General features: G+C 40.5%; 2 protein-coding genes across 3 annotated transcripts; both read right to left on the reverse strand.

The window, feature by feature from the left end:
- Positions 1-219: 219 nt before the first annotated feature.
- hsp90aa1.2 (heat shock protein 90, alpha (cytosolic), class A member 1, tandem duplicate 2) lies at positions 220-7,966 on the reverse strand. Its single transcript, XM_057822132.1, has 11 exons — positions 7,801-7,966; positions 5,739-5,879; positions 4,763-5,129; positions 4,547-4,683; positions 2,353-2,667; positions 1,925-2,090; positions 1,661-1,851; positions 1,438-1,585; positions 1,098-1,366; positions 661-994; positions 220-584 (listed from the first exon to the last, which is right to left on the reverse strand). Exons 2-11 carry the CDS (start codon positions 5,877-5,879, stop codon positions 478-480), a joined length of 2,175 nt encoding a protein of 724 aa, XP_057678115.1. The 5' UTR covers positions 7,801-7,966; the 3' UTR covers positions 220-477.
- A 311-nt stretch (positions 7,967-8,277) lies between these two features.
- Positions 8,278-13,246, reverse strand: hsp90aa1.1 (heat shock protein 90, alpha (cytosolic), class A member 1, tandem duplicate 1). Of its 2 annotated transcripts, none has more exons than XM_057822133.1 (11): positions 12,881-13,246; positions 11,851-12,000; positions 10,948-11,314; positions 10,711-10,844; positions 10,330-10,635; positions 10,083-10,248; positions 9,805-9,995; positions 9,583-9,730; positions 9,220-9,488; positions 8,801-9,134; positions 8,278-8,730 (listed from the first exon to the last, which is right to left on the reverse strand). In XM_057822133.1, the coding sequence occupies exons 2-11, from the start codon at positions 11,998-12,000 to the stop codon at positions 8,621-8,623; spliced, it is 2,175 nt and encodes a 724-aa protein (XP_057678116.1). In that variant the 5' UTR covers positions 12,881-13,246; the 3' UTR covers positions 8,278-8,620. The 2 variants fall into 2 exon arrangements, with proteins under 2 accessions (XP_057678116.1, XP_057678117.1); XM_057822134.1 differs by having other exon boundaries at positions 11,851-12,013.
- Positions 13,247-13,268: the final 22 nt, after the last annotated feature.

Raw genomic sequence — 13,268 nt, forward strand, 5'->3', positions numbered from 1 at the left:
CATTAAATTACGTCATTTGCGTGAAGGATGGCGGAAAGCGCCCCCAGCAGGCTGCTCTCGCGAGAGGTGTCAACGAGACTCGCTGCAATACAGCCCCATAAGTGACCTCATTATTAACGCCCGTAAACACAAAGTTTAAAGAATGGTCGTTTGAACTTAATTGAGTATTCACAGCGGCTTCTGGTGCCGTTTATGTCAACTAAAGAAAATACAAAGCAGTCTTTAACATATTTTATTTATTTGCTGCTCCCACCACTTTTTTTACAGTCACCTTTCTTGCATCATATTTAAAGTTCAAATCAAACAGATACAATGATCAACATCAATAAAAAAAAAAAAAAAAAAAAACATACAAAAGTTAAACATTCAAAACTGCATAAGGGTGGGGTCGGGGGGGTCAAAAAGAAGTTAGCTTGACCGATTGGTAACAGTTAGCTTGATACTTTAATAAGACATTTGTAGGTTCAAGGAGCAAGTTTAGTCTACTTCCTCCATCCTGGATGTGTCATCGTCTCCTTCCAGCGGAGGAATTTCCTCAACAGGGTCTGTCACTTCATCCGGAGTGGGGTCATCTTCGTCGATGCCTAGTGAAAGTGCACAAGTTAAATTTCTCTCAAAATGAATCCTAGCAAAAAGTGTAACTGGAAAATGGCTACTCACCAAGACCAAGCTTGATCATCCTGTAGATACGGTTGGAGTGTGTTTGCGGGTCATCCAGCGTGAAGCCCGATGACAGTAACGCAGTCTCGAACAGTAAAATGACCAAATCCTTCACAGACTTGTCATTCTTGTCCACCTCTGCCTTCTGACGCAGGGTTTCCATGATAGGGTGCTCACAGTTTATCTCTAAGTGCTTCTTGGCTGCCATATAGCCCATGGTGGAATTGTCCCTAAGCGCCTGGGCCTTCATGATCCTCTCCATGTTGGCTGTCCAGCCATATGTGCTGGTCACAATGCAGCAGGGAGACGAGACCAGGCGGTTCGAAACTATGACCTGTGGACGAGATTTAGTAGATTAGTCTATGTAAGTTTCTTACAATCCCATCTGTTTGATTGGGTCCTCAACAGTTTGTCATTTTTTAGTCTTCTGTACAAACCTTCTCCACTTTTTTCTCCAAGATGTCTTTCATAATTTTACACAGATTTTCAAAATTAGCCTTCTTCTCCTCCTGCTTCTTTTTCTCATCCTCGTCCTCAGGCAGTTCGAGACCTTCCTTCGTGACGGACACAAGGTTCTTGCCCTCAAACTCCTTCAGCTGCTGGACGCAGTACTCATCGATAGGCTCGATCATATATATGACCTCCAAGCCAGCTTTACGGAGGCGCTCCACGAAGGCAGAGTTGGCAACCTGGTCTTTGGTCTCACCTGAAAAACGGACATTCTTGTAACTTTCTATGATTTTGACCAAATGCCGAGGTAGAGAAATGAGCAACCACCTGTGATGTAATAGATGTGTTTCTGGTTTTCCTTCATGCGTGTCACATAATCCTTCAGAGATACCAGCTCCTCTCCAGAAGCGGAGGTGTAGTATCGCAGTAGCTCAGACAGTTTCTTCCTGTTCTGGGAATCCTCGTGGATGCCAAGCTAAAATATGAACACACGTTAAAAATTTGGAACTCTGGGAGCTCTTGATGAATGTCAAGTTTGTGAGCAACCAACCTTAATGTTCTTTGAGAACTGCTCATAGCATTTTTTGTAGTTGTCCTTGTCTTCTGCAAGCTCTGTAAAGAGTTCCAGGCACTTCTTGACTAGGTTCTTGCGGATGACCTTGAGGATCTTGCTCTGCTGTAGCATCTCTCTAGAGATGTTCAAGGGAAGATCCTCTGAGTCAACCACACCCTTGATGAAGTCTGGAAAAAAAAGATGCACACTGAGCAATATGTTTTTGAAGCAAAAGATATTCAGTGATGAGTCATTACTTACTGAGGTACTCTGGAATGAGCTCATCACAGTTGTCCATGATGAAGACCCTGCGCACGTACAGCTTGATATTGTTTTTCTTCTTCTTGTTCTCAAAGAGATCGAAAGGAGCACGACGAGGCACAAACAACAGGGCACGGAATTCTAGCTGGCCCTCCACTGAGAAGTGCTGATGAAAATAAGAGCATCACATTATTGGTTACTTGGGCGGGAGTAATTATTCCAGGAAAAAAAGACTGTTGTCCTAGGAGGCGCACAGTATAATAAAATTGTAAAAACTGTAGTCATTGCGTGTACAATACAGATTCTATACTTTTTACTCCTAGTGTGTTAAAAGTTGAATCAGTGGTTCTATTTATACAATTCCTTTAACATTAGTATTGGTAATTCTACTGAAGTACAGAGCGAGTACTCTGCAATCTCTGACCAACCTTGACGGCCAGGTGCTCCTCCCAGTCATTCGTAAGGCTCTTGTAGAACTCGCCATACTCCTCGTTAGTGATGTCGTCAGCATTTCGCGTCCACAAAGGTTTAGTCTTGTTCAGCTCCTCCTGGTCAATGTACTTCTCCTTGATCTTCTTCTTCTTTTTCTTGTCAGAAGACTTTTCATCCTCATCCTCGTCCTCGCCTATGTCCTCCATTTCTGGCTTGTCATCGTCAGGCTCTTCCTCGTCTTTTTCCTTCTTCTCTTCAGCCTCCTCCTCTGCCTCATCATCACTCACCTCCTTATCTCGTTCTTTCTCAACCTGGATAAAAAAACAGTTTCTTAGTCAATATGAGGAAGGTTTTTAAAACAGTTATTTCCAGTGTTGTTTCCGTCAATGAAGACAGTGAAAATATTTCGCCAACTAACAATTTTTTTATGACAAGCTAAAAACGTGTCTTGGTAGACGAAAGTGGATGCCAATTTGTCATCTGACGACAAAATTCGCCATAGTTTCAGTCGTAAGTTCACAATGTGTGATATTTTCTTATTGTATGTGTAGTTAGCACGCATCTTGGCAGGGTTTGGTCACGTCACTTATGTGACGTGCTATGCCTCCTCTTCGATCCCCCCGCCCCACAAACAGGCTCACCAATGCCCATTCCAGGCTCCTTTTGTGTCAATTGCTGCTTGGTAAGTTTTGTTTTCTTATCCTGGCGATGCCATGTTGCTTTAAAGGTCTGTGCTGAGTAATTATCACTAAACTAACAAAAGAGCGTTGACTGTGAGTGTCTTCTTAAACTCTTGGAAAACTTTTTATAGTTTGTAGCATCCATGTGAGCTTAATTGATTGCAAATAATGTGCCGTTTTTCTGCTGAGTGTGTTACAACCATGAAGATGTTGATGTACTTGTAAACTACAATGATGTGCTCGCCTTTCAATGTTCATTCTAAATTGTTGGACACCTATTATTAATTTATTCATTCAATGAGTTTTTAGACTAAAAAGAGTTTCGTTGACTAAAACTACACGAAGACGAACACATTTTTAAATAAAATATGACTAAGACTAATAAGCATTTTTCGTCCAAAAGACTAAGACTAAAATTAAAAGGCCTGCCAAAAACAACACTGGTTATTTAATCAGATTTGATCAAATTACCAGAAAATAAGCAACGTGACAGACCTTTCACATTTCAAATAAAATAAAGTTGACACAATAAGAAAAAAATAAACAGATTACCAGTTTCAATGTATACCGTGGTATGAAAACGTCAAGGTTTCAAAACCCCAAAATTTTTTCCGTATTTTTCATGCCCCAAAAAATGCAGGGAAGCATCCCTTGCTTTCAGCTGCAAGGCTTAACCCTCCCCACCAGTTGTTGCTCAGTGTCAGTGAGTCAGCCGTGCTACACGATGGCTGGAGGAGGTGAAATTCCTGAACTTTTTCCCCCCCATCAAAAAAACGAAATCGCTGGTATGGGAATACTACAGAAAAGTTAGACGGCTGCGGCTTAGAATCGGAGGGCCAACAGACATGTAAAACACGTTTGCGGAGGGTGGCTGCCCAGGAGGCAATACCTCCAAGATGATTTCGCATTTATACAAAATTAAAGGTTAGTGAACATTCATGAACATTTCCCACAAGCTACAAGAGTTAACTCTAGTGCGTATCTGTGGCAAAACGTGTCTGTGTTGAGAAAGTGTGTGTGTGTATAATGTAAACATGAGTCCTACACAATTGCTTTTTATGGGAAATAATTATTTTTGTTCTGATGGTAACAATGTTGAGTTGTGGCTGTGGGTTTAGGCTCACCTAAAGAAATGAATTTATATTAATTTCATTTAGAATTATTTTTCAGATTTATTATTATTTATCTTAACATTATACTCATGTTCCAATTTGCTAATATGTTTTGAAATATAAAAATCCAGTTCAATGAAAAAGTTTTTTTTTTTTTTTTTTTTTTTTTTTTAAACCCAGATATGTTAAAGTAACACATTTTAGACCTGTAATTGCAATACCGTGACAGCGTGATGTTTTGGCTTAAAACCGTGATGTTTTGGCTTAAGGTTATCATACAGGCACATGCCTAGAACAAACCATTGTTATCTTTTTTGTGGAACAAAGGTTTGCTGCCCTGACTTTTAGATTGGATGCCTGGCCTCCTAAAAGAAAAATTATGGGTCTAATTTACTTACATGAAGTGTGATGGGGTAGCCGATGAACTGCGAATGCTTCTTCACAATCTCTTTGATCCTCCGCTCCTCCACATATTCCATTTGGTCATCCTTCAGGTGAAGGATAACCCTGGTTCCACGACCAATCGGTTCATTAACTGTGGGACAAGACATGTCAATTCAGGTTACAGATAACCTTAATCATCAGCCAATTCACCAATATGGGCATGAACTTACTCTTATCTGCCATGACAGTGAAGGAACCTCCGGCTGACGACTCCCACACATACTGCTCGTCATCGTTGTGTTTAGTAATGACCGTCACCTTGTCAGCCACAAGGTAGGCAGAGTAGAAGCCCACACCGAACTGACCAATCATAGAGATGTCAGCTCCGGCCTGCAGTGCCTCCATGAAAGCCTTAGTGCCCGATTTGGCGATAGTGCCCAGATTATTGATCAGGTCTGCCTTGGTCATGCCTATCCCAGTGTCAACCAGGGTGAGGGTATGCTCATCTTTGTTGGGAATGATTTCGATTTTCAGATCTTTGCCAGTGTCCAACTGGGAGGGGTCGGTCAGGCTCTCATAACGGATTTTGTCCAAAGCCTTAACACAGAAATCAAAGAATCACACTTTAAATGACCCAATTCTTTTTCTGAAATTACAGACATCAAACAAGACAAGCTGTCACGGGAGCAATTTTTACACAAACAACAGTACTATTAATATAGTACAGCAATTAAAGAACACTTTGCATACAGTAAATCTGCTCCCTTGAAGAGGAGTAAAATTAATTTAAATTTAATAGAGAAAAAAATGTGAAGATTAAGATACTGCATGTCAACATTTGATAATACATAAATTTGTGACAGTCATATTTGTTGGACAACCAATTTCGAAGTACCAATGGTCAATTTCAAAGTCGCTTCAATTAATCTAACTGCCCATGTGTGAAATAGACAGGTATTTTTCTGTTGAATGAATGGCAACATGTGGCTATGCAGGTTACCTCCTGCCATCTAGTGGAAGAGCTTTTAAATTTTTCTACGCTACTGCGTCAGAGGCATTGGACATTATTATTTACAGTACATCGTTTTCTGAAAAAAAAAAAGAGTATAATTGGATTAATTTCCCATTCTACAACTAACGATCTCATACAGCAGAGCCTGGAATACTTCGTCATAGCTGGAACATGACTGTCCTCAATCTACTTACATCAGACGAGTTGGAGATGAGTTCCCTCAGGAAGATTTCTTTATTGGAATAGAAGGTGTTGATGATCAGGGACATCAACTGTGCAATCTCAGCCTGGAATGCAAAGGTCTCCGTCTCCTCCATTGGATGATCTTCAGGCATCTTTGGCACAACAGATGGATTTTCATTAAAACAAGCATTCATTATCAATTTTCTGTAGCATTTGTCCTGATTGGGATTGCAGACGAGTTGCAGCCTATCGCTGCCGAAAAGCAGGGCACAACATCCAGATACTCAACAATATTATGTATCTATATATGCCCTGGGACTGCATGACCACCAGTCTGGGTCATCCCCACCTCACATCTGCTGGGAAAGAGTTTTGCTCTATCATAAACCTATCTGGTTACTGCAGCAAAAAAAAATAGTTTAATGGAAACTTAATGCAAGTGATGTATCTTGTAAACCATACAGCAGCAGGTGGCAAGACAGACTGCTCTAACCGGTCTTTAATCCACGTTTGGGCCTTGAAGCTAAAACCCCATTGTAATCTGCTCAGATGACACAGTTAACATAACCATTTACTTCACTCTTTAAAATATGTTCTGCAGAAATGTCAACAAAACAAATAAGATGGTTAATTATTATCACTGCTCAATTATCGGTCTAAAGACTTGCTATACAGGGGCAATCCCTCCCATAAAAGATGTTCATAGTACAACCTTGTTTAAATTTTAATAATCTTACATTTCTTTATTCACAGTTGTATCTGTACTTGCTGCTCTTTTTTGCACTTCTGGTTAGATGCAAACTGTATTTATTGGGTTGCACTGTACTTGTACCTGTGCAACAACAATAAAGTTGAATCTTAATGAGTTCTGTTATGGTGGTGTAACCCAAAATCACAGTACATGAAAGTTGGAATGCAGCTGTGATGCAGTTTGAAGTCATTCCAGAGCCTCAACTAACTCTATGAATGTGGTTATTTTTAAATAAATAAATTTAAATATATTTGTCAGGGTTTTAAGATATCTTTTAGCTGATTTTTATGCCTTCCATATAGCTCAAGTGCTTTCATCAACATTGCCAAACTTCAAAGTGGTCATATTTAACAAGCGCGTTCCTGAATTTCATGTTGTAACCTTTGACCCGAGGTATGTTATCACAAGCGGCAAATATTACGACTTATGAATTATGACAGTTCTGCCAACAGCTCCAGCTGAGCTATGTAGTTTGACAGCTGATTTTGTCAAATTGAGCAAAATGTCGCAACAGTTTTGACAAAAAAGGCATTCTTCAAAGTTTTACCTTATTTCACTTTATTTTTTATTATTTATTTTTTTAAATGTATTATTTCTGTCAAAGCATTTCAATGATGATGAAAGCAAATCCAAATATGTCTAGTATAGGGTGAAATAAGCTCAAAGAAAAAAAGGGGGTTTAAATGTATGTCACTCATCCTAATATTACCAAACGTGCTTTTGTACCCTCAAAATGTCGTAAACCAGAAGCGCCCTGTAAATTTGCATGGCATCTTGAGTATTCGGTGACCCCACCTAGCGAATTCACCGGCGAATTACACCTTTCTAGAAGGTACTATGAGAATTCCTATTGGAAAGACTATTCAAAAGGTAGTGATTCATCACTATTTGGAAAAGGTTCTCTTTGACCACCACTTGTGCGTAGAAATGCTATGCTTTGTGTGGGATTTTGCTTTACTCCGATTAAACCTAATCCCAGTCTGGCAAGTGCACAACCAATGCCATGTGGTCTTCTTCCCCAAGAAACAGGCCATTAACAACTAAAAGGAATATCGTTTGGCACATGTTCTAAATCACAGTGAGAGGAAAAAAAGAGTTAAAAATACTATTACAACACTGTTAAGACTGGGTTGCTTTAAAGGAATTCACATCGCCTAAAAACCTGTTTTCTCTCACTAAATTGAATAATGCATGTTAAAAGCCTTCACTAAATCTATATTTCAAAACACCGGTAGCTGTCACACAACACATTATAGAGCCTAGACTGTGATAAAACATTGTTTAAAATGAAGCAATAAAAAAATAAATTCTCACTTCCTTACCTTGATCCTCGTTTTTTGGGGGAGTCAACTCCTTTGTGAACGAGCTCGAAAATGTGTGACAAAGCCGGAAGGTTGAGCTTTATAATATAGCCTTCCACAAAGAGTGTTCGAGAATCGTCGACCTGAGCTCTCTTTCTGAGCTTCTGGAACTCTCTGGAATCTTCCTCTTTACAGCGGTGAAACTACGAACGCCAATTGGTTCTAATTGCCTGTCACTCAGAAAAACAGGGCGGGACTAACAAGTTGAACTGTCCAAATGGGCGGAATGTATTACCCGTGCGGCGTTCATGAACATTCCAGAAGATGGAGAAATAATCGTGCGGCGTTCATGAACATTCCAGAAGATGGAGAAATAACTTTAGACTTTTAAGTGTAGGAACTTTGTGATGTAATTACCTTGAAGAAATAAAATGCAACACAAAAGACATATTTCATTTGTATTTCTCGGTTTATTTTATAATAAATTTGGGTCATTTTCTTAAAAAAGAAAAAAAAAAAAAAAGAAATGTTACAAAAAGACACAAGCTACATATTCCAGTGATGTAGTATATTGCTTTGAGGTTTTACTGTATTCGACATTCATTCATCAATGAATTGTACTATCCTTAAACCAACAAAATTACAATTGCATGGAATTAATCAGCATCAAAATATAAAGAGTTCTGTCTAGGTGTAGTTTTATATAAGCAGCCAAGGTTCTATTGTAATAACAGTGAGTGGACTTTTCTGTTTGATTGTGACAAACAGTTCATGTTTAGAAACAAATGACTTAAATAATATACAAAAGTAGTATTACGAAAGCAGACGAATCTGGAAGACTTTAGTCGACTTCTTCCATTCTTGACGTGTCATCATCGCCCTCCAGAACTGGCATGTCTTCTTCAGCAGGCTGGGCGAGGTCCTCCACTGCCGAGTCATCCTCGTCAATGCCTGGCAAAGATATATGCTAATGTTGAACTTGGGTCTCTCTGCAGATTTTTTGAGAAGGTAAAGTACTCACCAAGACCCAATTTGATCATCCTGTAGATGCGGTTGGCATGCGTCTGTGGGTCCTCAAGTGTGAATCCCGATGACAGCAGGGCAGTCTCAAACAGAAGAATGACGAGGTCCTTCACCGCCTTGTCGTTCTTGTCTGCCTCGGCCTTCACCCTTAAGGTCTCCACAATTGGATGGAGCGGGTTGATCTCCAGGTGCTTCTTAGCTGTCATGTAGCCCATGGTAGAGTTGTCCCTCAGGGCTTGCGACTTCATGATCCTCTCCATGTTGGCTGTCCAGCCGTAGGTGCTTGTGACAATGCAGCAGGGTGACGAGACCAGGCGGTTGGAGACTGTTACCTTTAAAGAATAGCACATTTTGTTATTGTCACAGGAAAACCACTATAACAGATATTCTGGCATACAGGGTATCTGGCATACAAACCTTTTCAATTTTCTTGTCGAGGATATCCTTCATGATCTTGCAAAGATTCTCAAACTTAGTTTTGAGTTCCTCCTGTTTCTTCTTGTCGTCCTCATCCTCGGGAAGCTCAAGGCCTTCCTTGGTGACGGAGACGAGGTTCTTCCCATCATATTCCTTCAGCTGTTGGACGCAGTACTCATCGATGGGTTCAATCATGTAAATAACCTCCAAGCCGGCTTTTCGGAGGCGCTCCACAAATGCAGAGTTTGCCACCTGGTCTTTTGTCTCGCCTGTTACCAGAGTCAGAAGTTAAATTGCTTCATATGTTAAATTTGTCAACAAATTTATGAAAATTATGATGACATTAAGGATAATAATGATTACCTGTAATGTAATAGATGTGTTTCTGGTTGTCCTTCATGCGGGAAACATAGTCCTTCAGAGAAACCATCTCATCTCCAGAAGAGGAGGTGTAGTATCGTAGCATATCAGACAATTTCTTTCTATTCTGGGAATCCTCATGAATGCCAAGCTAAAATATTAAAGAGTGTTAATAACATGGTCTGTGGGAGTCCCTGAGAGATAGGGAGTTTGTGATCAGTCTACCTTGATGTTCTTTGAGAATTGCTCATAACACTTCTTGTAGTTGTCCTTGTCTTCAGCAAGCTCACTGAACAGTTCCAAGCACTTTTTGACCAGGTTTTTGCGAATGACCTTGAGGATCTTGCTTTGCTGCAGCATCTCTCTAGAGATGTTTAAGGGCAGGTCTTCAGAATCTACAACACCCTTGATGAAGTCTGACCAGAAATTAAGGAAGCCAAACTGGTCAGTGATTGAAAAGGTGACAAAACACCATAAGCGAATCTTTAGAACATGATACTCACTGAGGTATTCTGGAATAAGCTCCTCACAGTTGTCCATGATGAAGACCCTGCGAACATAAAGCTTGATGTTGTTCCTCTTTTTCTTGTTCTCAAAGAGGTCAAAGGCAGCCCTTCTAGGTACAAAAAGCAGTGCTCTGAACTCCAACTGACCCTCAACAGAGAAATGCTGCAAACAAATGCGAAAAGTTGAAGGTTTAAATTAATCTTTTCTAACAATCACGTTGAAAGAGTTACATCGTTAACTTACTTTAACAGCCAGGTGGTCTTCCCAGTCATTGGTAAGACTCTTGTAGAACTCGCCGTACTCTTCGTTGGTTATGTCATCAGGATTGCGGGTCCAGATGGGCTTTGTTTTGTTTAGCTCCTCCTGGTCCATGTACTTCTCCTTAACCTTCTTCTTCCTCTTGTTCTTGCTCTCCTTGGTGTCCTCGTCCTCATCAGAGCCAACATCCTCAATCTCCGGTTTGTCTTTGTTCTCAGCGGCATCTTTTTCAGCATCCTCCTCTTTCTCCCCTGCCTCAAGGTCCACCTCCTTCTCCCTTGTCTTCTCCACCTATAGAATAATGAATGATTGATGGCGTTTTGGGTAGCATTTCAAGAAAATGGTAGTGTTACCACACTCGCTTACGTAAAGTGTGATAGGGTAGCCAATGAACTGTGAGTGTTTCTTCACAACTTCCTTGATGCGCTTCTCCTCGCAGTATTCAGTCTGATCTTCTTTAAGGTGCAGGATAACTCTTGTGCCTCTGCCAATGGACTCTCCTAAAAGTTATTAATATAAGGATTTGTCATCATTAATGTTTCAAGTTTACTTGTTAAACAACAGGCAAGCACATTGAGTGATATAATATTGAGTAAAATTTACCTGTGTCAGGTCGAACTGTGAAAGAACCCCCGGCTGCAGATTCCCAAATGTACTGCTCGTCATCGTTGTGCTTCGTGATCACTGTCACCTTCTCAGCCACCAGGTAGGCAGAGTAGAAGCCAACGCCAAACTGACCAATCATGGAGATGTCAGCTCCAGCCTGCAGGGCCTCCATGAATGCTTTGGTTCCAGATTTGGCAATGGTGCCCAAGTTGTTAATCAAGTCCGCCTTGGTCATGCCTATACCAGTGTCAACCAGGGTAAGAGTGCGTGCGTGAAGGTCGGGCCTGATTTCGATCTTCAGCTCTTTGCAGGAGTCAAGTCTGCTGGGGTCAGTCAAGCTCTCATAGCGGATTTTATCCAAGGCCTGTCAGACAAAATTGCAGTCATGTTCATCAGCTGTGTATTTTACAAATTAGGAAGTAAACATTCTGAAATTCTCAAGAATGATCTAAATTCTATTAAACATTTAATCATACGATGTGCTTAGGAAAGTATAACATCAATAGTATCCCTTGTTTTCTTTTCAAGAAGTGAAAAAGTAATACTTTGAGTGCATATTCAGATCCAAAATACAGTATATCCCTGGTTTGAAAAGCTTGACCAAGTGGAACACAAACATGCACTCATCAGTTACCTCAAATTTTTAAGGCATGGAATACAGTATTTATCTGAATTATGACTACGACTGCACCAGCATACTGTAGGTAAGTAGAGCGATTGACCACAGTGCTACTAATTACAGAAATGTCTTTGCAATGTCACAGTTGTACAATTTAAACTCCATCATAAACCTAGTCTAGTCGCATTGTTTTTACATGTTATTGTTTTTAAACCGTATCTAATCTTAAGGTGGCTTCCTTGGCACAGTATCTTGTTGCTATGTGTGTGTAGCATACTTACATCTGAGGAGTTTGAGATGAGCTCCCTAAGGAAGATCTCCTTGTTGGAATAGAAAGTGTTGATGATCAGGGACATCAGCTGAGCAATCTCAGCCTGGAAGGCGAAGGTCTCCATATCTTCCTCCATGGCGCGTGTAGTGTTCTCTGGCATCTATCAGAGAAAACTAAAATAAACAAACATTCATTCATGGACCTTCTCAAGGATTGGGGTCACAGGTGACTTACAGCCTCTTTCAAACAGACTTTGGGCGAGAGGTCATGTGTACCATGAACTTGTTTTGCAGAATACGCACATGTCTATGGGGAATTTTAGAGTTCTAAACGAACGTAACATACAGAGGAAATCTGAGTACCTGAAGAAAATCAACATAAGCACAAAGATAACATACAAACTACACAAAAGAAGCGCAAAGTCGATATTCAACACTGAATCTCAGAACTGTGGTGCAGATGTACTTACCCAGAGGCTACTGTTCTGCAAATCAATTTTGAAATATTTTAATAGTAAGTGCTAGATCTGATGATAAAGACCACCAAAAGCTTGAGAAAGTTGGGGCGTGAGGGTTGGCAGCTGCTTATGGTGGACCGACACATGGTCATCCTGTCAATCAAACACCTTTGACCATCCCCCAACACATTACCTAACACCTCTACATAAAGACAAGAATTAAAACTAACATTTTAGTCTATATAACCAAATTAATTGATTATTGTAATGTAAATGCAGCTAAATTTGAATATGATCCTCCTTCTTTATATTACAATCACTGTGGTGTATGCTTTTACACACACTGTCAGGGTCACCCTCCATGCCATGTGCTCAGGCCATGCACCGGTACCATTAAGATACGTGTTGCATACCATTACACGACTACGTTCTCATTAACTGTAATGTGTCAAATGGAATATTGCTCTCTACGAATTGGTGCAGTCCATTTAGCAGCAAATACTTGGTTTTTCTGTTATTTTTCTTAATAAAACTAGCAAAATAAATTATTCCATCAGTTCGATTTCACTTGTTTCAAACTTACCTTGAATATGAATTCTGTGGTGGTTGGGTCTGTCGAAGCGTTTCTGATTTCTGAAGAATTTTTAGTCTGAGTGAAAGCTATACTCCTGCTCTTCCCGTTGAGTGTCTTTGGGCTTGATGCAGTCTTCCACAACACGTCAGCATCTTTTTATACCTAAGTGAGGGGGGTTCTGGAAGCTCCCATTCAGAAGGTTCCAGAAAATACGTCCACTACTGGGGGAGTGGATGTGGGTATAGGGAGGGGGCTGGCCTGTGAAACACCAGAGCCCTAAAGTTGATGTGCCCTTATAGGGCAGCAAAGTCACAAGCCGTGCCTGCCAATCAACACAAGAGCCTTCCTGATAGCTTGGCTGGCCATTAGGCCCAAGACCCCCTTTACCCACCTCCCA

Source organism: Corythoichthys intestinalis, chromosome 19 (assembly GCF_030265065.1).
Source record: "Corythoichthys intestinalis isolate RoL2023-P3 chromosome 19, ASM3026506v1, whole genome shotgun sequence".
Lineage (NCBI taxonomy): Eukaryota > Metazoa > Chordata > Actinopteri > Syngnathiformes > Syngnathidae > Corythoichthys > Corythoichthys intestinalis.

Bases quoted from the DNA above. Each gene is read 5' to 3' on its own strand.
- hsp90aa1.2 (XM_057822132.1), bottom strand. From the start codon at position 5,879: ATGCCTGAAGATCATCCAATGGAGGAGACGGAGACCTTTGCATTCCAG. The intron at 5,130-5,738 runs GTAAGTAGATTG...TTCTGTGTTAAG, and splicing joins TCATCTCCAACTCGTCTGAT to GCTTTGGACAAAATCCGTTA. The intron at 995-1,097 runs GTTTGTACAGAA...TCTCGTCCACAG, and splicing joins TGGAGAAAAAAGTGGAGAAG to GTCATAGTTTCGAACCGCCT.
- hsp90aa1.1 (XM_057822133.1), bottom strand. From the start codon at position 12,000: ATGCCAGAGAACACTACACGCGCCATGGAGGAAGATATGGAGACCTTC. The intron at 9,996-10,082 runs GTGAGTATCATG...ATTTCTGGTCAG, and splicing joins GCTTATTCCAGAATACCTCA to ACTTCATCAAGGGTGTTGTA. The intron at 8,731-8,800 runs GTGAGTACTTTA...TATCTTTGCCAG, and splicing joins GATGATCAAATTGGGTCTTG to GCATTGACGAGGATGACTCG.